Source organism: Plecotus auritus, assembly GCF_963455305.1.
Source record: "Plecotus auritus genome assembly, chromosome: 3".
Lineage (NCBI taxonomy): Eukaryota > Metazoa > Chordata > Mammalia > Chiroptera > Vespertilionidae > Plecotus > Plecotus auritus.
Window position 1 is genome coordinate 199,900,935 of NC_137772.1, and position 26,322 is coordinate 199,927,256.

At 44.1% G+C, this 26,322-nt stretch overlaps 1 protein-coding gene across 1 annotated transcript in view; it reads right to left on the reverse strand.

Moving 5' to 3' along the window:
- Nucleotides 1-1,117: 1,117 nt before the first annotated feature.
- The window catches only part of PTPRO (protein tyrosine phosphatase receptor type O), a 213,447-nt gene continuing 188,242 nt past the window's right edge, over nt 1,118-26,322 (reverse strand). The window contains exons 20-27 of the mRNA XM_080663098.1: nt 19,328-19,418; nt 18,160-18,236; nt 17,478-17,612; nt 17,131-17,253; nt 12,429-12,583; nt 9,207-9,342; nt 4,617-4,736; nt 1,118-3,369 (exon numbers count right to left, since the gene is read on the reverse strand). Coding sequence (XP_080519224.1) covers nt 4,632-4,736; nt 9,207-9,342; nt 12,429-12,583; nt 17,131-17,253; nt 17,478-17,612; nt 18,160-18,236; nt 19,328-19,418 — 822 coding nt within the window. The 3' untranslated portion in view covers nt 1,118-3,369; nt 4,617-4,631. The remainder of the gene's footprint in view (nt 3,370-4,616; nt 4,737-9,206; nt 9,343-12,428; nt 12,584-17,130; nt 17,254-17,477; nt 17,613-18,159; nt 18,237-19,327; nt 19,419-26,322) is intronic.

A 26,322-nucleotide genomic window follows, 5' to 3' on the forward strand; every position in this document is an offset into this window, starting at 1 on the left:
CAGGCCTGGTGATGAGCGTCAGTTGAAACGGAACACAAAGTCCTGCTGTTCTGGAAGGCCAGGCACCAGCGATGGCCTGGCTTAAGTTTCCTTCAAAGGCATCCACACGGGCTGTTAGGAAATCAGGGGCAGAAGTTGGCCGTCTTTGCATGCATTATGTTTTTGTTTCTTTATAACCCCTTTGGCCAACGTGGGTGTTGTGTTGAGTCCTAGGTATGGCCTCTGGACTCTGAGCTCGTGCCAAGTACCAGACCAGCGATCTGTGAGCTAGGAAACGAGCCAGCTCAGTTGAAGTGCATTACATCAGACGTTTCCTGAGGCGGAGAGGAAGGCCTCCTTGCTAGAAAGCAGGGAGGATTTTGGCTCTTAGAGATTGGATTCAGTAACCTGAACTCGTTGGCTAAGGCCCAGGCCTCTAGCAAGCAGCTATCATATGGTCTGCAAAAAATCCAGATCCAGGGCCTCCAGCCCCCACTCTCCCTGCTGTCACCGCAGACTTCTTTCAGAAACGCACGAAGGGGCTGGGACAGCTTTTAGAAAAAGAGAGACCCGATAAAATCTGGTTAAACGTTTTGTAAGAGGTTAGATAGATTTTTAGAAGAGATTTTTGAAATCTTACTAACTTTTGTAATTTTAAATTTAGGGCAGTAGGTAGGGGCAATGCCGACTTTGTAGTGGAAAATTGTAATACCTGAATTAGCATTCTATCCAAAAAAAAAAAAAATGCTGTCCTCTATCACTTCCTTTCCTTTTCAAGTTGAATAAAACCATATAATGTGCAGTGCTGGCTATGTTGGTGTTAACTATTCAATTTGTAAATCGCCCCTCATGGTAGTTTTCTGTTAAGTTCAGAAATTGGCTCTGCACTCTGTAGACTGTTAGGAGCCGTGTGGGCCAATGCTTCTGTGTTCAGTGAAAACAGTACGGAGATGACTTTTTAAAACTAATTCCTAATACAGCAGCCGCCCCTCTGAATGCTTAGCATTGAGTCCTGGGCGGAAATTAAGCTGCTTAGAGTGGCCTGAGGATCCATGAAAGAACAAAGTACAATAACCCCGCCTTTGGGGGGTTATTACATTTGATATTCTTTACACCCTCAAAATACAGAGCTGTTTTTAGGTTTTTCAGAAGTTTATTGACTGAGACTCAGGAGAGAGGAGTTCCAAAGTCAAGCTTAAAACCCAAGTCTTCTGACAGACAGATGCTTCCTCACCACCCGCTCACAAATCGAGGGGTGCAGTGTGCCTGGGCGGGGGCAGTGATGGACAGAGAGCCTGAGGAACGAGACCCAGAAAAGTGCTGGAGTGTGACCCTCCTGTCATCTAAACTCCGAGTCCTCAGTCTCAAGTCTGGATACTTCATCTCCTCTTTTGGGAAAACCGATCTGGTACTATTTGATCCCTCCCCGAAGGGGTGCTGGAGAAAAACATGAAATATTTATGACGTGCTTTAAGTTTCAGGGGAAGGGATGTTCCCGCCTACGGAAATTGGAAATGGATTCCAGCACACCCAGGCGTCTTATCGGCTCATCCAAGGTGGCACACTTCCCTCCGGACCTGTCTGTGTGTGAAAAATCTACAGATGCCACACCTACATGTGCCACCTTGCTTTAGCGGTGTGTGTACCTGAGAAGAGTGATGCATTATTCACGTGTCCAAGAAGGGAAAGAAAGGGGCGAGGAGAGAAGAGGCGGTGGCGCAGGGAGGCGAGGAGGGGAGGAAGGGAGGCGAGTGTAACTGACAGGCCTGGGAGCCCCAGCTGCTAACCCGCAGGCCATGGGCACCCCCGCCGTCTCCCCTGCGAGGCTCAGGTTCGCCTTGCTGGCCAGGACTCGCCGAGAACTGCGCCAAGCTCTGCCGTGGCCAGGTCCTCTCAGTGACAAGACGGTGGGGTGCAGAGCTGTTCACTTGGCACCCTTCACCATCACCAAGGTCACTGATGAAATATTAAGCTGATCCTATGCTCATGGCTCCATGAAGATGATCAGGAAGGGAGGGAGGCCAGGGCGAGGGGCACTGATCTGATACGCAGAGGGGCAAAGCCTGGCCAAGCGCACGCTGCGGCCACACCTCCGCGAGGAAGCAGCCGGCTTGTGTTTCCTCTCCGCTCACAAGGTTTTCCTTTGCACACCATCAGCTCTTACTCCTCAGGGACACAAAGGGACAGGCTCCACGGTGCCATCAGGGTCCGTTTTGACAGCGTTCATGTCACAATACACAATCATGTACTGGAATTACACAAACTCTAAAGAGTGGGATAAAATGTTACTGGTTACACTGATTAAAATGAAACTGACAACAACAACAACAAAAAACACCAGAAAACAAAAAGAAATCTCTGTTGATATTCACAGTGACACTTGACAATTTAAAAAAAAAAAAGGTGGCAGCCAGTGTCCTAGCGTGCTGCAGTTCATTGCCATAGTTTCAGAAATTCCCAGCTGTTTGGGGGAAAGAAAGAGCGGTTCTCACATCCGATGTAGTTCTCACAGAAATCGCTCCCCAGGTATGAAAAAAACAATGCAGAGAATAGGCACCAAGCTTGCTCAGACCGCTACGGAGTCTGAAGAGTCAGACTTAAAACTCTTCGAATCAGATCTGGTTTGTGGGAAAAGAACCCGGCTGGCGACAGTAGTCCAAGAGGCCAAGGAAGAAACACTCGACTGTTAATACGGAAGAAAGCCATCAAGAACTAGAACAATTAAGAATTAAATATTTTTTTCTACTCTACTTTGAAGCTGAATTCCAGCTTTTTGTACTTGGAAAAGATAGGTGGCTGATCTCTGGGTAGAACCTCTCTCTCTTGGCCAGTCCACCCTCCCTGCTCCTGATCCCATAGCTCAGTGTTGGGGTGCAGGTATCGCTGGTTCAATTTTCTTGAAGTAGAATCACCATTTCTTTATATGTGGCCATGCCTCTTTCTAACAATGAGGTATAATTTTAGACTAACAATGCCTTTCCTTCTTGGGCTATGGGCTGGATCAATTGTGTGAGCAGGAAACAATTCAACTTTCTGATGAAATCATACACAGACAAAAATCATTGCACTTGAAAACAGCAACAAAAGACTCAGCCCACGCAGAGACGGGCCAGCAAAACCGTGTGGGAAGGGGCTGTGCTTCCTGCCCTTGGCAGAGCATCTGGACCTCCAGGTGTTCCATTGGATTTGGTTTGTTATTAAATGTCCAGAAGTGAAAGAGTCCAAAAGACACTGTAGGCTCTTTAAGGCTAAGTCTTCCCGGTGCTTCTACGAGATACATGATCTCCTTGGCCACATATTACAAAGCAGGGGCTCCTCTTAGCAAAATGGCTAGCAGGGCCCCCCAAAACTCTGGAAGCAAGGGAGGATGGGCGCACACCGTGTCCTGTCCTGTGAAGGAGAGAGAGAAACCGTAAGCAGGCTGGGAGGGCAAAGCTGCCCATCAACAGCCCTGTGGCCGGAAGTATAGCCCCTTCCTCTGACTCCACCACTTGCTCTCATTACGTTCACCCCACAGCCCGGGCAGACGTGGGTTATCTGTGCAGCTTTCTCTGTGTGATTTCTACTTTCTGTGGACCTGAACCTCTTTCCCTCTACCTGCAAACTTGTCTCTCTCTCTTTCCATATTCCTTTTTAAAAAAAATACATTTTTTATTGATTTCAGAGAGAAAGAAAGTGGGAGAGAGGGATAGAAACATCAATGATGAGAGAGAATCATTGATTGGCAGCCTCCTGCATGCCCCCCATTGAGGATCAAGCCCACAACCCATGTGCCCTGACCAGGAATCTAACCGTGACCTCCTAGTTCATAGGTTGATGCTCAACCATTGAGCCACAACGGCCAGGCTCTCTTTCCTTATTCTTTATCCTTCCTGCCTCCTTGTGCTTTCTGTTTCTTTCTTGATGGATATAAAGGCACAAAGCTAGTACAATCCTGCTACTCAGTGGTCCAAATACTACTTCTTCCACATTTCTCCCACAATGCACCCTGTCCTCTCCCACCCATTCCATGGTCCTGCCGCCTTAGTACATTCAGACACAGTCCACACTCTGCTTACTGAGTTGAGTGGGCAGATTACTTGTTACTTAAGCCAATTACTTACACAACTAAAATCTGACCTTCTGGTCGAAATTTGAGCACATGACATTGACTATGTTACTAATGTATTCAGGTTGTTCTCAAGTAAGTGCTTATAATGGGTAAGATCAAGGTGTTTCTAGACTCTGCTATCCTGAACTACTGTCAATATTTTCTTCTTTGGGGTGTTCACTCCAGCTCATGTCTGCTTTGTAGTCCTTTTATGACCCTTTTGTAATCAATAAACAACTTGCACAAAATGTCTACATAAATAGGGTGGATGATAATATCCTGATGTTACAGGCACAGAGCCAAAATCAGAGTAATTTAAGGTTCAGGGTGGAAGGGATGAGGTCAAATGATCATGAGCTGCCAAAGTGCCTTCATGCCACGCCCACCAACCAAGGCCCCCTGAAGCACTAAGACCTGCTACAGTGCCTGCCTCTCTGTGCCCACCTCCCCTGACCACCTCTGTGGGATCAGAGTCAGACAAGTGGCTGCTGCTACCTTTCGCTGTAGCCCATCATGTCCCTCCCTCGAAGGGCACTTCCCTACTTACTGCTCTGGATTCTGACTAGGACTTGCTGACATTCTCGTAGATGACGTCACTGATGCAGAACTGCTGCTTCTTCTTTGTCCATATCAGCTGCACACACTGATGGATGAAAATGTACTGCTCCTGCAGCAGAAGCCAGGCCATGTGTCAGAGCAAGATGTTTTTTGTACAAACATGTGCAAAGATAGTATATTGATATTATGACAGTGTTAAATATTATGATCTGATGTCAAAAGAACACATTTTTATTAGGTAGGAGACAATTTTGTAACTAGAAAATCCAAGAGAATCAACTGAAAAAATATTTTGAATAATAATAGAGCTAAAGGCAATAAATATTCAATGTATATATGATGGACTATTTTGAAAAAAAAAAAGTCTATCACCTCAATATACCAAAATAAATTCCAAGAAGTTTAATAAATTAAACTTATAAAAATATAAAGAAAAATATAGGTTAATTCCTCTCTGATTACTTTATGAAAGGGTTTTCTAAACTTCAAAGCCATGGAATAAATTAGAAATAAAATTTTCAACCTATTGTATGTTTTCTTTTAAAAGTGAAAAGAGTAATATAAAGGGAAAACTAGAAACTGGAAGGAAAATATTTTCTAGAATTATTACAATGTTTATGCCTTTATTTTTGTTTAAAATTCATCCAAAGCAGTAACAAACACTTACATGGACAAATATATAAATAAAATACATTGACCACCAAACCAAATATTCTTGGAAGGTGTGGACTATGTGTTTTTTACTTCTAATGCCTATTAAATGTTTTTGAAGGAAACTGAGGAAATATTAAAACACATGCAAAAAATGGCCAAGTAATAAAAATGTAAATTAAAACAATTGTCTTTCATCTATAAACTGACCAAAGCTAAAGAAAAAAAGTAATAATGATGACAAGTTTGTTGAAGCAGTCATTTTTAGATATTATTAGTGTAGGTATAATTCATAAAGTGCTAAAAATTTCATTGTGAACACAGATAATAGTAATAAAATGGAAAAGAATCCAATTTAATATTCTGTACAAAGAAGAATGGTTTAAGTAATCAATGGTATATCTATAATAAAACATCCAGTCTTTAAAATAAAATTTATATAATTTTGGGCAATTTGGGATAATACACATAGGAAACTATTAAGTGAAAAAGCAGAATTTAAAATGAGCATATGGACACATAGGCGGGATGAAATATGCTGAAATATTGAGAGTAGCTGTCTTTGTAACATAAAATCAAGGTAACATCGTGATCTTTCTCCTTTCTCTTTATTTCCCAGACTGTCTCCATACGGAATACCATTAGAAATAACCTTTCCATAAGAACCAGTCAAGATGTCCACAGGATCTTGAGCATTTTGTATGACAACTTTATACAAAAGGTAAGGTTAATAAGACTTCGAACCTCACTGGGCTGATTCTTCAGGCTCACCTGTATTTTTCAACGAGAGTGGGAGAAAATATAGGCCCTTATTTAGTGATAGTATCTCATCAATAACTGAGCTACCCCTCACTCCTTATTGCACATCACTCCATTGCTTCTAGGGCTGTGTTAGCACTGGGCATAATAAGGCAGAGACCTGGTCACCTGGTTTCTCAACCCAGAACTAATCAGTGGCCAAACTTTGCCTCAAAAAAAAAAAAAAAAAAAAAAAAAAAAAAAAAAAAAAAAGTAGCTAGACCACAGGAAAAGTAAATAAAGACTCTTTATGGGCAGGTCCCTGAGGTCCCTGAGAAATCTAAGCCCCAGTCAGGACAGGCTACAAAAGCAAAGCCTACCTGACCTCCCTCGAAAGCCCATCAGAAGAAAATCAAACCAAGCATTTGATAACAATAGAAGAGAGCCCCAGGGAGGCCCATGCCCTCCACACGTGGCACGTTGCAGTTGGAAGCACTTAACTAGATCTGTCATTTCACACAATGCAAACATTGTCATTCAGGGTTTACAGAGGAGGAATGGAGCTTGAGAGGCAAAGGGAGTTGTGCCGTGGCCATGCGGGACCCAGGCCTTCTCCAGGGGGCTGGCCCGACAACCCTACTCTCTTTACCCTTTGCTGCTCTTGGCGCAGCCGTGGGAGGGGGTGGCGGGTGGGGGGAGGTTGGACAGGTGAGAAAAGGGAAGAGGGCGTGTTAAAAATAGCCCACGCCACAGGTTGTGTGCATCTGAGGACAAGACCAACATAATCAGTTACTTCTACTCTTTGTATTTACTTGTTTTTAGGGGAGAGGACGGCATCTCACCCAGCCTGACTAGGTGCTATGCACCTTCTGCTTTTGTGGGAGGACTGAAAGTACGTAACATTATTTTAGAAGGGGGTTGGGTGATGGAATCCAGGTGATGGGAAGCAACGGGCCACGGGAAGAAGCCTGGTACACAATATATGCAGGTGGTCGATAGACATACACAGAGCCAGAAATCAGCTGGGGATCATTCCGGCCTCTTGAAAATTGTTAGTGTCACAGGGTGTCCTAGGATGAGAAAGCTGAAGAAAAATCGTGTTCCACTCTGCTCTTTACTTATTCACAGCAGCAAAGTAGAAGGCAGCAGGACTGGGGTGTGAATGGGCTCAAGGAGGATGTTGGGAAAATCCTAACATTCAAAATACAGGTTGCATCGCAAAGAGGGCAACAACGAGGAACAACAAAGGGAAATGGACAAGAATTTGCAACATAAATAAATAGCTGAACTAGAGAAGACCCGCTGCAAAATCCCGAGAGAACTCAAGAATGAAGCTGGAGCAGTTGGGGAAAATAAGTAACCCGCAGTGACCTCGCCTCTTTTGCTGACTTTGCATTTTCCCACCAGAGTTCAGGGAAGGGATATCATCCTTAAAAAAGACTGTTTCCCTAGAGATGACAACTTAAAATGCTGCTGTAAACAAAGAAGCCAAACATCCAAAGTTTGGGGCAAGAAAGTTCGGGGGGAAAACAACGTTTTCTCAGCCTTGGGGAGAGGCACAAGGCCGCCCTCGTGTTGCGCTATTACCACACCTGGAGAAAGATCCTGGCGTGGAATCAGATGGAGGGTCTGACAGGGGAAGGTAGTATTTAAAAAGGGATTAGGGCTCTGTACTGGGAAAGTCAAAAGCAAACAGGCTATAATCAAAGTCCATAAAGTTCTAAAAGCTATAAATTAGGTCACTGTGGCAGACAACTGATCAAATCCAAAATACTTAAAATAAGGAGCAGCCCTTTGAAGCTGGGGAGTAATACACACATGGGGAGTTTTAATCACGTATTAGGATATATAAATTTATGGAAGCGAAAGCCAAAAATATGGACCGATCCACGAAGCACTGTTTACTCATTAGGTAGTAGGCTTCTCTGGGAAACCAAGGGCACTTTAAACAAGGCCACGTTCATGTCCCCACAGCAGTAAAAGCCAAGGGTTGGGTGGGAGCGGGCTAAGGAAGGGAGGACACATGCATGAGTACTTCCTCATCACGCTTGAGAGCTGAATGTGAATGGGTTGCTTTTCCTCAGTGGCATGATCCTGCTTTGGCTCAGAAAGAAACACACTGGAATGGCTGTGCCAAGCCTTGCTCAGATGGGAGTGGGGATGCAGGAGAGAAGTCAAAGGGATGAAGGAGACACCGCCCCCCCCCCCCCTCCCCTCCGCCCCCAAGCCTTGAAACCTAAGACATTACTGCAGGCTTTTGAGTTATACTGACATCTAGTGGTGATTCGCATGAAAAGCACGAGGAAGACCAAGAGACCAAGGCAGCATTCAATCCCTTGGAACTTGAGTAAGAAGTCTGGCCAGGATGTGTTCTACTCTGTTCCACCCACACAAACACCTTCAAAAAAAGAGATGACTCTACACCTGAAGCTGAGAAGCTTCGGGTAGGGCTGGGTGACTAGGACTATGAACAAGCGATGATGCTTGCTTTTTGAGGCCCACGCAGATGCACACCCACTGTGGTTGTGAGGTGGTGTGAGGCTGTCTGCTGGCCCCAGGCTGCCACTGGAGCCCATGTGCATTCCCAGGCTTCCAGGAGGAGGGGACCTGGAGGAGGGAGGGGACGGAGGGATGGATGTTTCTAGGGATGCTGCCATGTTGTTACAATGCTAAAGCCATTCATTTAGGTCAAGGGAATTGGAAGTGTTGGTAGGTTGCGGATCCTTAAAACCATAAGGGGGGACAGAAAGTGTGAGTCCAACCCCTGATCATTATCTAAAGTGAATTGGGACAGAGATTCACACGGTGGACAAACTAGTGACAAACTTTTGAATCAAATCTGACATTTCAAATACAGGTGAAATCACATCAGTCCCACAGAGTCCACTCGGTGGCATTTCCCCAGATTGGCTGCCCTGAACTCTTACTCTGTTCTAAGATGTTTTAGTCCTATGGATAGATCCCTGTGCTCTCAATTATAAGGGCACATGACACCAATAAAAGCGCAAGCACTGTACACTGAACGGATTTTAGAAACGAATATTTCTCCTGTACCTTGAAGCAGTTCGAATGTGCACAATAAGAAATTGGAAATAGCAGCTGCAAGACTGAAACAGGAGATGAAATAATAGGAAGTTTTTTTTTTTTCATCAAGGTCAAATTTATAGATACCGATTGATTACATCCCTACCTCTGTCTGTACCATGGACATCCGGTATGACCTCATTTCTGACACCAGCCCTAAGATGTCGACAAACTCGTGCTCCCGGATGTGCTGCAAGAGCCTGTCCAGGGCGATGAACGTTCCCGTCCGGCCAACGCCAGCGCTGCAAGAGTGCGCAGACAGCACGTTACTCACACAGTGCTTCCACACAGTGGGGAACAAATTGGCGATTAAAAAACAAAACAGGTGGCACCATTGAGAAAAAAAGGAAGGCTAAACTCCTGAGAATATTTTCCACTTAATTTTAACCATGCAATTGTGGTTGGTGTGTCTTCTAATATCACATTTGACCATCACTGCTGCTGCTCTTAAAGAGGCATGGGTCTGGCCCGGCCAGAGGGGCTCAGTTGGTTGAGCATCATCCTGTGCATCAAAAGATTGCCGGTTCAGTTCTTCACCAGGGCATATACCTGGGTTTCAGGTTCGATCCCTGGTTGGGGCACATATGGAAAGCAACCACTCAATGTTTCTCATCTTTCTCTCTCTCTCTCTCTCTCTCTCTCTCTCTCTCTCTCTCTCTCTCTCTCTCCTTTCCTCTCGCTTTAAGAATGTCCTCAGGTGAGGATTAAGAAAAAAAGAGGTATGGATCTGCACTAGTCTGAGCCACACCTCTCTCCTCCACCTGGAGCTCTCTGCTCCCTGAGAAAGGTAAGAAGTGCCCATGGACCTGGCGAGAGAGTTGGTTCCTTCCCCCGGGGAACCAGACACATACAATTTCAGTCTTCTGAGTAGCCTCAGAGTTAAGCCTCACACCCAGCTCAGAAGTCTAGCTGAGATGCCCACTCCTTAGCTCCAGCTCTGGGGCCAGACCAATTTGTGTGCCTTCAACCCTGGGTTGAGTTCACCATTCCAGACCTTCCTTACAGCACGTCTCCCTTCCAGTGAGTTCTAGGCCTGCTTCCATCCCTCAGTAATCTTGTAGGTAGTTGCCTCAAAATCAAATTTAATATTTGGACCCCATTCATTATGGCCCCCAAATCCTAGTGCCCAGACAGAGTAGAGGGAAGTGGAGTGATTTGTGCTGACCAATTGCCCAGCACAGTTGTACATGTTAAGTCAGCCCTACAGTTTTACATGTTAAGTCAGCCCTTCTTTTCTTCCAGTCATGCGGAGTGTAGGGCCAAGTGTTTCCAAACTCTGGATTATCATAAGTGAGAAAAGAGGAAGCCAAAATTGATTTCTACGCAGAACTTGCTGGGAGAGAAATCCAACAGTAAAAGCCTGTAGCTCAGAGCCCTAGTTTGCTTTTTGTACTGGACAACCCTTCTCACCCAGGACTTATCTCATGTTCTGCCCTGGTGAACACCTGTAAAGTCACATCCAGAACCGTCCCTGCTACCTGCTGTGAAAGGAACCGTGAGTTTGACCACATGGTTGAGCAGCTTCATTTTCAGCTCTTGGAAGGAACCATTGTGAGACTAGATCATTTTCATCTGGTGAAGCAAAGTTTTTAACCTGTGAATGCATATGGTGGACTGATAGCAAGGGTCCTCTCCCTGATCAGAAACTTGATAGCTTTTCTATCCAGGGAGACACATATTCCTCTCTCTCTCTCTCTCCCTCTCTCTCCCTCTCTCTCCCTCTCTCTCTCTCTCTCTCTCTCTCTCTTTCTCTCTCTCTCTCTCTCTCTCTCTCTCACACACACACACACACACACACACACACACACACACACACACCCTACTCATTCTAGTTCACAGAGGCCCAGGTGCTAGGTAGGTCCAGGATTACAGATCTACGAGAGGCCTGGTGCACGAATTCGTGCACAGGTGGGGTCCGACCGGCCTGCCCTGATCAGGGCTGATCAGGTCAGGCTGGCCAGGGAGAGGGGACATGGGCCTTTGGCCAGCCAGTCCCACCCTCAATCGGGTAGGGGGTGTATCGGGGGTGGGGCTGGCCAGGGGGAGGGGCCGTGGGCAGTTGGTGGGCCGGCCCCACCTCCTACTCAAACTCCCGGTAGAACTCTTGGTCGAGGGGACAATTTGCACATTAGCATTTTATTATATAGGTTTTGCTTAGGTTGACATGGCTGCCAGTGCTTCCTCTAACATCTTTATCTTACTTCTCTGATATACAATATGAGCATATTTATAGCCCCTGCTCTTCAGAGATTGCATAAAAATTTTACAACAATATGTCACACCAATGGATTTTGGTGAAGCTTTGCTCACTTGGTAGGAATAAAGCTTAAGTTCAAAGATAACCCTTCTCATAAGGAATTAGCAGGGTCCTCGATTTTTGCTAATACAGTAGGTCATAAGGATCCCTTTCATTTGAACTATCTGGAAATTTAAAGGCAATCTTGAAAAGCAATCATAGCAATTCTGTTTATCTCAATGAGCTGAACGTTCTCATTTTTCCTTTCCCTCACCTGGCTTTTATGTCTGTTTATATTATTCTGGGCTGTGGTTAGCTATTTTTAACTTGACCTTGCATTTGGCCATGTTACAAACCACTCAGAGTCCTTGATAGGATCGGGTAAGACCATGCAGTGCTTAAAGTCATGGCTGTGGAGAATGCCTGAACCCTAACTCCTCCAGGTTCGAGTTGCATAAACTTGTGTGAACCCCTTAACCTCTCTACTCCTCAGCTTTTTTCATTCTAAAAGGAGAATAATAATATCTATCTTAGAGGATATAAGATGGCCATATTATAAGTAAATAACGTGTCTAGGAAGACCTGAGTTAATCATAAAAATTTTTTAAAAATCATAATTCATTTTATTAATTCAATCTGATCAGGAGTTAATGGACTGGTAGACTTTTTTTTCTTTCTTTTTTATTTTAGTTTTGTTAAGCATTGTATTATTTATTTTTAAATTTTTATTATTGAAAGTACTACAACTGTCCCCCTTTTCCACTCATTGACCCCTGCTAGTGCCCCCCACCGCACCCCTAGTCTTCACCACCCTATTGTCTGTGTCCATAGGTAATGCATAAACGCATATACATTATTTGGTTAATCTTCTCCTCCGTTTTGCCCCCCACTCCCCCTCCTACCCTCTGAGATTTGTCAGCCTGTTTCATGCTTTTATGTCACTGGACCTGTTTTGTTCATCAGTTTATTTTGTTCCTTAGATTCCACAGATGAGTGAGATCATGTGATACTTGTCTTTCTCTGACTGACTTATTTCCCTTACACAAAACCAAGGTCGTGGTGCTTAACAGAAACTGCGTTTGATGACGTTACCTGCAGTGCACGATCATGGGGCCTCTGCTCTTGGTAGCGTGCTGTCGGACCACGTGTACAAACTGCAGGATGCTTTCTGCAGCATTGGCTGTGGGCACACCGTGATCAGGCCACGCAGTGTAGTTGAAATGCGTCACGTCCTGCATCTCGTCAGCCTTTAGGAGAAAAAGGCAAAGCGAGTATTAATCTCTCAGCCCCGTGGCAGGATGGCCCAGGCCGCCACTGCAGCTCACAGGTGAATGGCATGGGAAGGTAAAGCCACATTCCACTCCTGGTCTGAATACTTCCCTTTCCAGATCTGAGCATTGTGTCTGGCACAAAGCAGGACCTGGGAAAAACATACTAATGTATAAAGCTTCAAATAGTAGGATAAATGGGCTAATCCAGGCCTGTGCAGAGATAGGAGTTTAAACAGATTAGGGTTTGCATCCTAGCAATTTAGCAAATGCATCGGCTTTGGCCAATGAATTAAACACTGTGGAAGGTGCTCTTGGTTCCCCTTGGGTCCCCCTTCCCAGCACAGAGCTGTACCCTTCTCAGAGTTGCCCCTCACCCAGGGGAGCTGCCTTTCTGAAAAATGCCCAAGACCTTATGTTCTCCTGCTCCAGGCATTCCGCAGCTAACCAGTGGCTGATAACGGGGTACAAAAAGCCAGCCCCATTATGGCAGGTGGGACAACTAAGTCTACGGTGCCATTCATACCCCAACACCCTCCCTGGGACCTCACTGACGCTGGACTTCAGCTGAACTCATAGCTGTGTGAGACTTCTTCCTTGTTCTGTCCCATCTTGCGGTCCTTATTCCTGAAATCACCTATTTAACCATCCCTGTCTTGGTCTCTGATACTAGCAGGCTTGACCTAAGGCAAACTCACTGACACCAGTGGTCTCATATCTAAAAAGGGTCTTTCCAGATGTTGCAGGTTAACCTCACCTGTAACAAGGGCTGTTGTGGGGATGCAGTGTGCTCATTTGTGAAGGACGGTACCTGTGAGCTATTGTTATCGTCACCACTTCTACATCATTCCTGCCACTCACTGCAGCAGCCCAGGGCAGTTGGACGATTGGTTCTGGGAATCCCAGTACAGGGGTATGTTTTATATATTTGTCCTGTTCTGATTAACCCATAGGTCAACTCTACAGGTGTGGACAAAAGTAGGTTTACGTGCCATTGTGACATTCTTTTGAGTTAATAGAGCTATTGTAATAATCATCACCTGCACGTCTTTTTCCATATGAACAACTGTAAACCTACTTTTGCCCACTCCTGTACTATTCCCTCTGAACTGAGCAAATGTTGATTAGGATGTGGATCCTTCAAAAGTCACTCTTTTTAGTCCTCACTAACTTATAAGCATAATGATTGATCTTGTTATCAGTATTCCAAACCCAGGCCTCACAAGGAACGAATTCATTCCCCTTCCCTCAAACTTGGTCAGAGCCTAGCACCCACTGAATGAATGAAAAACTCTATCATCATTTGGAAGAGTTTGGCCTGGCTATGAGTTTGGAGCTAAAATTTAGGTTCAGGTATTAAAGAGAAATGAATTCTAAAGAGTCAGTGGTCTTGGGCGGAGTAAAATTTGTATAAGTAGAAATAAATGCATAAATGAAGTAGGAAAACAAATATATAATAAGATTTGTGTAAATATAACAAAGTCAGCACTTACTAGACCCTTTGTCCCCTCAGCACCTAAGGCCATATACCCCCAGCTGTACCCAGAGCCTCCCTCACTGTGGGCTCTTTCCTAGACACACGGAGCCGGAAGTCTGCAAAATGCTGGCTGCCATCGCTGCTGTCTACAATAAGTATGGCAAGCAAGTAACCCAAGCATAATCAAATGTGCATAATTATTCAACACCATGAGGATTTAAAGATACGCAATCACTAGATATTTTTAGTTGCCCAGAAAAGTTCATGGAAATGCTCATTCTTTTCAAATGCTGATGGCAGGCTTAGCACAAAGATTTGAACAGTGTTACATATTACAGTTGATCTGAAAATGTATGCAGCTACCCTAGTAAAATAGTCCAGATCCTTCAAAAATAGGAAGCATTTAAATCATTCTCTAGCAGCAAGGCAGGGGACTTGGTATCAGGGTGACCCCTGCCAGCTGAGCAGCAAGCACTCATCAAGAGCACGAAGGGGTTAGTGCTGTTGTTTTTTTCTCTAATTCTTAGTCAGTTCATGCCAAGTTTGAAGTAGCGGAAAGCGACAATTGTGAGTTATGGTCATTTTCCTCCTTCGGGTTACATCTTATTTAGACTTTCCAAAATTTCTTTTACCCTGATTTCATCACTTATGTAATTTTACCTTGTTGTACTCTAAAAGTTCCCACATTTCAATATGGAGAGGATAAGGATGGCTGTAAACAAAATATGAGACAAATAGAAAACTGTATTCATTACTACTGCACAATATTCTTCAGCAATTTATCCTTCACCGAGGGAGCTTAAAATTCAGATTTTTGTCTGTTTATGGCCCAAAGAGGGCACTCTGGGACCTCATGCTTATAAATACTGTATAAACACCTTACCAGGAAACATTATTGAACATTTTATTTCTATATTCTGAGTCATTCACATGCTTGTCATTGAAAGGTCATCATTTAAGACCAAGGACAAGAAGCATAGTATTGACTATGCAACCATTTATGTCATTCTTCCCTGTCAAGGGAACAAACCCTATTTTGTGCTCTATAATTTTCCCCCCAAGGTGCAAACTTAGGGAAAGATTTGTTTTGTATTTGTCTAATAGTTTCCAATGGCTTTCCCACTGAAATTGCCAAGAAAGAAAGCAGAGTTTCAATTGCATTCAGATAGTCAAATATTTTCTCTGATGGAAATCTATTGATGCTTTCCAAGTGCTTTATTATTTTTGAAATCATTGATTTATTCACTGTTTTGTTCACCCCACAAAGATGTATTAAGTGGATTTACAAGGATGATTAAAACAGGGTACTTGCTTCCAAAACTCACACTGGGGGAGGCAGACTTGCAGCGAGAGAATTATAATAATCTACAGTGTACTGTGATGGAGGAATAGCCATGAGACTCAGAACAGAGGAGAAAAGGGATAAAGGTCCCTTGAGACTAGGGAAGGTTAACAAAGGAAGTGACATTGGAGTTGAAACTGCATAGGAATGTGCTTAGGGAACAGGAGGAGGTGGGTATTTCAAAGCAATGGACCAGCATGAAGGACAATCTGTTATTGTCATATAGGGATTTGCCTAAATTCTCAACGTAGCCAAAACCATTGCTAACTACCCGTGGCTCAGAAGTGATTTATCTCTTCTAAATATCAATAAATGGGTAGTTAATGAATGCTTATGTTGTATGGACATGGACACTCTTCGGTTCCATTGTCTATATTAATAGTGAGCAAACACTTTCTGTCAGGGCCGATGAGAGTATTTTAGATTTTGCAGGTCCTGCAGTCTCTGTTGCAACTACTCCAGTTGGATGGGGCACAAAAGCAGTCAGACAATATGTACACACATGTAGCTGTGTTGCAACAAAATGGTATCTATGGACACTGACCTTTGATTATAGAATCACTTACGGAGTGATTATGGATGTCTCCTTAGAGTATTTCATGTGAAATATCATTCTTGGTTTGATTTTTTTTGAACATTTAAAAGGATAAAACTCATTCTTAGCTCACAGTATTATGAAACAGACAAAGGTGAATTTGGTCACAGCGGTTAGGAAGGGCTGTTTCTAAGCAGCACGTTTTTAACGAGGACTCTCCTATTAAACTTGGTTCTCAGCAGGGAGTGTTCAAGTGGAAAATAGGTTCCCTCCTATTTTCTGGGCTATCTCACGTGGAGAATACAGCAGGGATGTATTATTCTGCAGATGATGTCTGCACCTCGCCTGCACATGAACCTACTGCACATGCTTCAAGCCTGTCCTTAGAGAGGTGGCGGGAGGAACAGACTGTGCTGACAACCTAGCAATCAGAAATCAATGGCATTTCAAAAGAGATGTGGGACCATGATTAATAGTGTCCTGAAGTGCCCTAGCTGGTTTGCTTCAGTGGATAGGGTGTCGGCCTGCAGACTGAAGGGCTTCAGGTTCAATTCTGCTCAAGGGCACATGCCTGGGTTGCGGGCTTGATCCCTAGTAGGGGGTGTGCAGGAGGCAGCCAATCAATGATTCTCTCTCCTCATTGATATTTCTATCTCGCTCTCCCTCTCTGAAATCAATAAAAATAAAAATGCCCTGAAGTACCTTTGAAATAATAAAAACAAAACCAGAACAAAATAAGGGGGGAAAAAGCCAAACCAAACAAAACCCAAACTAATAAATCATGGTTTAAGTGTTTAATCTAAAAGGTAAGTGTGCCTTGCGTATGCTAATTATACTCACATATGGTTAGTATAAGTCATGAGAGCATGCCCCTCCTCAGTCAGGCCTGGGAACAAGGCCCACATGTCTTCTACTGCCCTGGGCTAACCTGCCATGGGCAGGGCCGTCTCTCCCCATCCCCTCAGGCCCTGCAGGCCAGCATTTCATCCCACCAGGTTCCATGACATGGGAAACAAGGATGTTGAAAGTGGGTTTTTCCTCTTGAAGGAAGAAGTGTTGCAAAGCCTGAAGTGCTCATGATCTTGTTGGATAGTGGGTTGGTCTCCTGACACCTGGGTGGGGAGGGTTCCCTCATCCTGGGACAGCATCTGAACTTGTGCTTCATGACTTACATAGATGATCCGGAAGTGTCTGCAGGCCCAGTCATCCTGCTCTTCCTCCGAGATCATCTCCACAGTGATGTCTCCATAAGTGATGGGCTCTTCCGTGAACGGCCAGTAATGGTCACATTTCACCTGAGGTGGAAACCACACAACATGTTCAAACAAACACGCCGGAGGAGAGACGAAGCCTGTGCTCCCTTAGGGAAAATGAAAGCACTGGTGTCTGAAGAGGTGTATGTGACACTGTGAGCTGAAATAGGAAGCAAGAGCAGGTTCTGAGCGGGTAAGCACTCCATTCATGGCGGTGGCTGGTGTGGGACTTGCTGCTGAGTGGAGACAGCCCCATAGGCACTTACCCTCCTTTTCTCATTGCACTGAGTGAGCATGACAATAATCTGAGACTTCTCCTGTAGGACCATCTTCCAGAAGTCATTTCTGGTTTCAGGCAGTGGCCCCTGGGTGGCAATATACTCCTGGGATGAGTTGTATCCCTGAAAGGGAAGTGACAGAGTTGTCACCTGAGGAACCAAGGCCGTTCTGCATAAATTAGAAAAACACTGAAAATGTACTGGGGATAAACCTGGCCACGGATCTCACACCTCTGTACCGTGTTCCCCTGTTCCCGTGGAAGAGGCTGTCAGAGTGACTGACTGTGATTTTAAGCATGATCCTTGGGAAGCCTGTAAAATCACACCCTCACTTTCTAAAATGGTAACTGCTGTCTTGATAGGTATTTTAAAACACAGGTGCTCAGGGGGAGCCCTTTTGGTTTGGCTGCCAAAAACATTTAAACACAAGAAAGATGACCTACTGTTTTCCCTAGTCGTTCATAAGGAAATATGAACATAATTAATCTCTGGGATTCTCTGTTTCCTATTGTTTATTCTGAGATGGAATAATGGAAACTGTTCTCTAGTAGAAGAATGGCTTTCTTTTAGACCGTTCGACGCATCCCTGTGTCCCTGATGGGTTTTTCTCAGCCTGCGCTGGAATTTGGATGCCTGGTTTACTTTTTATTTTTTTATTTCTTTTACTTACAGGAATGTAGTTGGCATTGATGTAGTCTGCTCCTTCCTCTTCGTTCATGGAGATTAATCGCACTCGGCTAAAGTCATCTGTACAGAATCAGAAGAAAGGAAATGTTAAAAATTAGAGTGGGAAGGAGAATTGTCTAGATCCTGTCTTCCCAATATCAAGTCAAAATTGTCAGTGATAGAGTAGGAAGATAAAGCTTGTCTTAGCTTGAGATGTTAGCCATACCTCAATTTTAGTTTCTCATTTAAACAAATATATAAATTTCTCTCCATCACTATTTTCTCCCACCAGCTCTCCTGTCCTTTGAAGAATTAGAGTCATCTTTTGGGGGAGAGTGTGCAGAATATTTACAGAAACTAAAAATTTTGGTAGATTGCATGGAAGGCTACAGCATGTATCTTAACGATGTGATTTCCATTTCACACAGTGACATCCAAGAATGCATTACCTTTGGGAAACCTAGAGTAGAAAATGGAGCTGCATGAGCTTTTTGTGAATGGAATTCAAATGAGAAAAGTAAGTTCTGCAATGTGTACAGATGTAAGGAGTTATAATGATAATGCTGCCTGAGATTATCAAGAAATGTTATTAAGGAAAACATTCTTTTTCTAGAGCTTGTTCACCCTCTTTTTCTACTTTTCCATTCTGTCTTGGCTCCCCCTGGAGTATAGCAGAGAGGAAAGTTAAATCTATGTTGGAATATGTTTTAATTGTCCTGTTAGTACTTCATATTACTTTTTCTTTGAATGTTGCTTTTATTAAAAAATGCTAAGCTACAACAGAACTTGCCAGAAGTTAGAAAGAGGAGGCATTTTAACACATTGAGCTCCCTTTCCTTTGCCGCCTTCCATTGCCAATGAATTGACAGAATTCATTTGATTGAGAACACAGGTTATTTTATCCCTAATTTGGCTAAGAGATTTGATCACCAAAGGGCCAAATGGTCAGTCTTTCCTATTCAGATGCAATTCATTTAAAAGCATAATGATTACATCTTCCTACACATGATAGGATCTAATGACATCAGAGCATGGATTCGATCAGAGATGGCCTTGAAGATCCAGACCACAACTGTGTCTGGCTAGAGATTGGTGAAACTGATTAATCTGCATTTAATCATCCTTCGACCTTTGAAAGATATGAGTCAGACCGGCACTATTGACAATCTTACATGGTAGGATGTTTGTGTAACGATTTTTACATCGGTTCAGTGGAAGGTCTGCAGCAAAGTGTGGAATATCCAGTCCAATCAATTTCAACTCCTGTAAGTGACAGAGAATAGATTTGAGATTTCCATACATGCATGGTGTGGATGGGATGTTCACTTTAGACCATTCTTCACTCCAGCCTATAACAGATTCATCACACCCCCTTTGCCATACGAAGCTGAAGAGCTCCCTTTTGGGATAGAACATACTTCACCACCCCACTCTTGCCTACTTGCTTTGGCCAATGAACTTGGGTAGAATCATGTTCAATAAGATGCTTCAAATGTGCTTGTTTGGTTCGTTTCGCCCTCTTGTATTTCTGCCATCTGCCGTGAAAAGAACATGAGTAGGGAAGCTGCGAGTCCCTAAATGAGGAGACACGTGAAACAGTCCTGACCTTGACCTATGGCCAGAAGAGAACTGTCCCTGCTATTCCATAGCCCCTTAGTGAGAAAATTAAAGGTTGCTGTAGGTCACTGAGATTTTGATGTTGTTTTGTATATAATAGCATTATTGCAGAAACAGCTGACTAATACAATACATATATGTCTTGGATAACCTGGTGATCATTTGGAGAAGGTAAGGATTATGTGCATAATTCTCTGGGTGTGGAAAATTTGAAAACAAGTTTGAAAAGAAATCCATTTCAGGTTTTAGGAGGTATAGAGTAACTGAAATGTATGCAATTTGCACAAATGTTTCCTAGTCTCTGAGGAAATGTCAGTATTTCTCTTTCAGGCAATGAGCCTTAGAGAAAGTGGTAAAAGAAAGAGTGAGGAACAATGTAGGATATTTTCCATGTAACAAGATATAGGATTGACAGGCTCTTATACTAGAAGCCTGGTGCATGAATTCGTGCCCAGGGTGTGTGTGTGGGGGGGATGTCCCTCAGCCTGGCTGGCAATAGGGGCTGATTGGGGCTAGCTGGCCAGGGAAGGGACCACAGGAGGTTGGCTGTGGGAGCACACTGACCATCAGGGGTAGTCGGACATCCCCCAAGGAGTCTCAGATTGGAGAGGGTGCAGGCTGGGCTGAGGGTACACCCCCACCCCGTGCATAAATTTCATGCACCGGGCCTCTAGTGTATATATAAAAGCCTAAGTGACTGAACGACCCGTCAACTGGTCGCTATGACATGCACTGACCACCAGGGGGCAGACTCTCAATGCAGGAGCTGCCCCCTGATGGTCAGTGTGCTCCCACAGCCAACCTCCCGCGGTCCCTTCCCCTGGCCAGCTAGCCCTAATCAGCCCCTATTGCCAGCCAGGCTGAGGGACACCCCACCCCCGCCTCACCCCTTGGGCATGAATTCATGCACTGGGCCTCTAGTATAAGTGCCTGTCAATCCTATATCTTGTTACATGGAAAATATTCCTACATTGTTCCTCACTCTTTCTTTTACCACTTTCTCTAAGGCTCATTGCCTAAAAGAGAAATACTGACATTTCCTCAGAGACTAGGAAACATTTGTGCAAATTGCATACATTTCAGTTACTCTATACCTCCTAAAACCTGAAATGGATTTCTTTTCAAACTTGTTTTCAAATTTTCTACACCCAGAGAATTATGCACATAATCCTTACCTTCTCCAAATGATCACCGGGTTATACAAGATATATATGTATTGAATTAGATCTCAGGGATCAGGCCTAAACTGGCAGTCGGACAACCCTCTCACAATCCGGAACCATTGGCTCCTAACTGCTCACCTGCCTGCCTGCCTGATCGCCCCTAACTGCCCCCCCTGCTGGCCTGGTCACCCTCATCTGCCCCCCCTGCTGGCCTAGTTGCCCCAACTGCCCCCCCCCAACCAACCTGGTTACCCCTAACTACCCCCCCTTCCCGCCAACCTGGTTGCCCCTTACTGACCTCCTGCCGGCCTGGTCGTCCCACGCAGCCTGCTGCTCAGTCATTTGGTTGGCCCTCACTAACACCCCTGCTGGCCTGGTCGCCCCACACAGCCTGCTGCTCAGTTGTTTGGCCGCCCCTCACTAATCCCCGTCGGCCTGGTCGCCCCACACAGCCTGCTGCTCAGTTGTTTGGCCGCCCCTCACTAATCCCCGTCGGCCTGGTCGCCCCACACAGCCTGCTGCTCAGTTGTTTGGCCGCCCCTCACTAATCCCCGTCGGCCTGGTCGCCCCACACAGCCTGCTGCTCAGTTGTTTGGCCGCCCCTCACTAAGCCCCCTGCCAGCCTGGTCACCCCACACAGCCTGCTGCTCAGTCATTTGGTCACCCCTCACTGCCCACCCCCTGCTGGCCTGGTCACCCCACACACCCTGCTGCTCAGTCGTTTGGTCGCTCCTTACTCCCCCCCCCACCCCGCCCTGTGGGCCTGGTTGCCCCACACAGCCTGCTGTTCAGTCGTTTGGTTGTCCCTCACTAACCTCCCTGCAGGCCTAGTTGCCCCACGCAGCCTATTTGGTCATCCATTCAGTTGCGATGGTCACTTAGCCTTTTATATACTGTATATAGACTAGTAGACTAGAGGCCCGGTGCATGGATTCGTACACATTGAAAGGAAATTAATTAGAAGGTGGCTGGCAGGGCGGGACTGAGCAAGACGGGTTGGACAGACCCTGGAGCCAACCTCTCGCGGTCCCTCCCCAGCCGGCCACACCTGGGGTGGCTCCGGGGATCGAAGGGCATCTGTGGTGTTAGTGGGTTCACTCCAGCAGGTGGGGTCCCTCAGCCTGGCCTGCAGGGATTAGGCTGAAATCTGCAGTCCGACATCCGCTGAGGGGTCCCAGAGTACCAGAGGGTACTCTGCAAAGTTGCTGTCATTTGGTAGCTCCTGTGTTGAGCATCTGCCCCCTGGTGGTCAGTGTGCATCACACCTACCAGCCAGTCAGCCTGCCAGCCAGTTGGCTGGCCGCTTAGCCATAGATAGATAGATAGATAGATAGATAGATAGATAGATAGATATAGATATAGATATAGATATAGATATAGATGGAAAAGAAACCTCAAAAATAAGGATGAATCAGTAGTGGGTAAGTGGAACCTGCAGTGAAAATAAGAACATCCAAAAATCTGCCTGTGTGTATCAGTATTCCCATAAATTCTATATCAGAAGGTGAATTGATAGAGCGATTTTTCTATAAACTGACAACCATCACACCTCAAAAAGTTATGCTACTGGACAGATGATTTCTAAGCTGCTTTGTCCTGTATTTGGTAGGAAACAAGGGTTGTCATCAAACCTCTTAGATTTCCCTGGGGGCATCGTTCATGCTGTGGTCTGTGTGAATGGTGCTCCCTGAAATTGTATAGGGCAAGACCAATGCAGCATAACAAGTTATACCCCTCAACAAATTTGAGGGAAATATTAGTAAACAGCATGTATAACCATCTATAACTGGGATTATCTATATAGTAATGCACTTTTCTATAAGATTATTAACTGAGGCAGTAGAGAAACCACTTGTACATTTTACTTACTCATATAGGATGTTAATATTGCAAACAAGTTTTACTTATCATAATTATTCCCAATTATTCCTTCAATCATAAGCTGGAGGAATACTTCTCAGGGAGAAGAGTTTTGAGAGTCTTTGAAAGACTTTCAAAAGGAGTTGGAGACATTTGATGACATCTGGAGAGACTGAACAATGATATCTCCTTCATGATCTTTGTGTCTTGATTCCAGTGCTCTTTGCAAAGCATATGCTTCAGAATCTAGTTCTTGAAATTCCTGGGGCTTCCACATAAAAAGTTCAGTGTGTGTGCTTAATGGCGTTGGGATGCAAGCCTGTGGTCCACAAGGACGAACCAACCAAAATCGTCCAGATTTCTTGGTTCCTTTGCTCCCGTAGCACTATGACTTTTCTAGCTCACAAAATCTCAAGCTTTTTGACCTAAATTGAAGCATTGTAAAGATGAACTATGCTAACTTTGATCCTCAATTCACAAAATTAGAAGTTTTTCTATCTTAATCAAAACACTTGCTTGCCAAATGCCTTTAAATGTCACTGTTATTACTGGTTTTTCCATTTTCAAGGGTTTTCAAATCATTCTTGTAAGAAATGAAACCTAGTTTTAGAAACTTCAACTAAATCAGTGTTAGGTTAGGTCCTTTTGGCATCTATATGCTCATTTAAATGATGCTTCCTTTGTTTATTTTGGAAATCTACCTCCTTTAAAGAGTGCCTTTATAGCCTGGCTGGTGTGTCTCAGTGGTTGACCCATGTACCAGGAGGTCACCGGTTCCATTCCCGGTCAGGGCACATGCCTGGGTTGCGGGGATCATGCAGGAGGCAGCTGATTGGTGTTTCTCTCTTATCAATGTTTCTATCTCCCCTTCTCCCTTCCTTTCTCTCAAAAAATTGATAAAAACTTTTTTTTATTTAAATAGCGCCTTTATAGATAGCTTATCAAAACATCTGGCACATTTTGGGGTACCCCTTAAACTGTAGGCCTTGGAAAAGTAGTTCAAGTCTCATTCACATCAGTTTAATTATTTGTAAGATAAGGTTAATAATTTCTCTACACCTCGCTGGTGTATAGTGACCACCAAATGAAATTATTAAACCCAACAGATTAATGCAGCACTATGGATAATGGTTGTGAAATGTGCCTGTTTGCCTGGCCCCACAATTCTCCATCCTTTGCCATTTGTACTAACAGACCAGCAACTCTTCCCGCAAGTCCCCTGCTTTGAGGACAGACTGATAAGCCACAGGAAAGGACCTCAGATACGAAAGAAATGGTGGAAACAGATTGCAGCAGAGAGCTGGGGCACATATGGAAGCTGACTAGCTGACAGAACTTTAATTGTGAGTTGCCTCCCTGCGGTAAATGCCCTAAATTGATAAGAGAGGTTTAATTGGCTGAATACCGTAAACGTAAATTGCCCGATCTGAATTGCAGCAAAGCAGGAACCCCATGTATACACAACATGCTCGCAATCTTTTGTACTTCAGCCTGTCGCTAAGTGGAAAATGGAACACACAGTTTCCAGCTCAGTACTTTGCAGTTATTTTCTTTCTAACCATATGGAATCTCCAGAGGCTTAAAGCTCCAGAAAGTCAAAGTATGAGGGGATGGCCTAAAACCAACATAAGTAATTTTTGAATTTTCTCTTGCTAGTTTTGATTCTAATATAATTTATCATCATGAGTTTGTTTGTTTTTTCTAGGCCACAGAGTCACCATATGAATGGTGGTCCCCCCAAAAGATATGTCTACCTTGTAACCCCTAGAACCTGTGAATGTGGCCTTAATTGGAAGGAGGGTGTTTGCAGATGTAATTAAGTTAAGGATCATGAGAAAAGTCCTTTTTGCATTATCCAGGTGGGCCCTAAATCTAATGACAAGTGTTCTTATGAGAGGGAGGAGAGGAGAAGGCCATGTAAAGGTGGAGGCACAGATGTGAGTTAGGCAGGTGCAAGCCAAGGAATGCCTGGAGCCACCAGAACTGGAAGATTCTCCTTTGAAGCCTTCAGAGGGAGCATGGCCCTGCTAATGCTTTGATTTTGGACTTCTGGCTTCTAGAATTATGAGAGAATAAATTTCTGTTGCTTACAGTCACCAAGATTATGGTAATTTGCTATGGCAACGCTAGGAAACCAATATAGTCACCAAGGCCCAATGGAAGTCCATCCTGTGTGGCTGTGTTTAAAGCATGCAAGTCTTGAAAAGCAAAGCATATATATGTGCACTGTGCTAGTTGTATCACTCCAATCTCTGCTTTGTCATCACATGGCAGTCTCCTTGTTTCTGAATCATCACATAGCTGTCTTTTCATAAGGATTTCCACCCTACTATAGTATGACCTCATCTTAACTAATTACATCTGCAAATGGCCCTATTTCCAAATAAGGAAGAATGGGGTGCAGCAGTGATGGGAATCTGGGGCAGGTGACAGAAGATGGCTAAGAAGAAAGTCAACCTCGGGAGTGTCTAGCAATAGCTACTAGGGCTTTGGGATCTAGGATGGGATTTAAGGACAACACTCTAATCATTGGACACATTACTGTACAGGCACTTGGGAACAGAGACCAAACCTAGGAAATTAGAAATGAGAGAAAACTCAGGTCTGGAGCAATGTATGATCCCTGGTGTTGGAGAGGGTTCAAGGCAACATTTTTCAACAAGAACTGCAGGTAGGTCTCTAGTGAACTGGACTGAAACACAGGTAAGAACAGTGCAAATGGGAGCTACTCCCAGAAATCAGAGGCCATCCCTTGTGGACTATATGAGAAGTAAAGTAGTTTTGTTTTTATCTTTGGAGACACACATTCCACTAGCATCCCAATCAAACACAAAACACAGAAAATAATGGCAGAATGAACAGTAGAAGGTGTGTTTTGTTGGCTCTCAAATTTCAATCTCTGAAGTCTGGCTCTTCAAAACATTCTCCATCTGAGACATAAGAAATGAGGAATTGAATTTAATCCCTGGTTCCCAAACCTCCTTAAGAAAAGATGTATATTTTTGTTAGAAGGATAATCAGTCTTTCTAGTAGATTAAAAAATCAGGTGCAGAATGAAGAGTAATTTATTCAGTGAATGCAAATTAGCAACTTGTATAGTTTCATGTATGACTTATAGATGTATTGGTTATATATATAAATCTAGACATTAGTTTCAATTTGCATAATGCTTACAAGTGATGAAATTTCTCTTTGTGGATGTGATCTTTCAATGTCAGAATCAAAATGAATACAACTATTAAGCATTAATATAAACAGAACAAATAACTGTTCAGCCACTGGATTTAGCTAGACCAGCTGATTGAGCCATTTAACATCCTCTTGGGTTTCCATTGGAAAGGAAACATTTTTTTTCCCTTAAGCCTCAATTAATTATCAACTTCAGGAAAATTTGAGGGCTGCGATGTGGAAGGTCCAACATGCACACTGAAGTCAGGTGTGGGAGCACAGTGAGTCTTTAAAAATAGAGGAAGATACCATGAGGATGTAGGGTGGAAGGGTTGGGAACTGGAACTATCTGGGAGGCT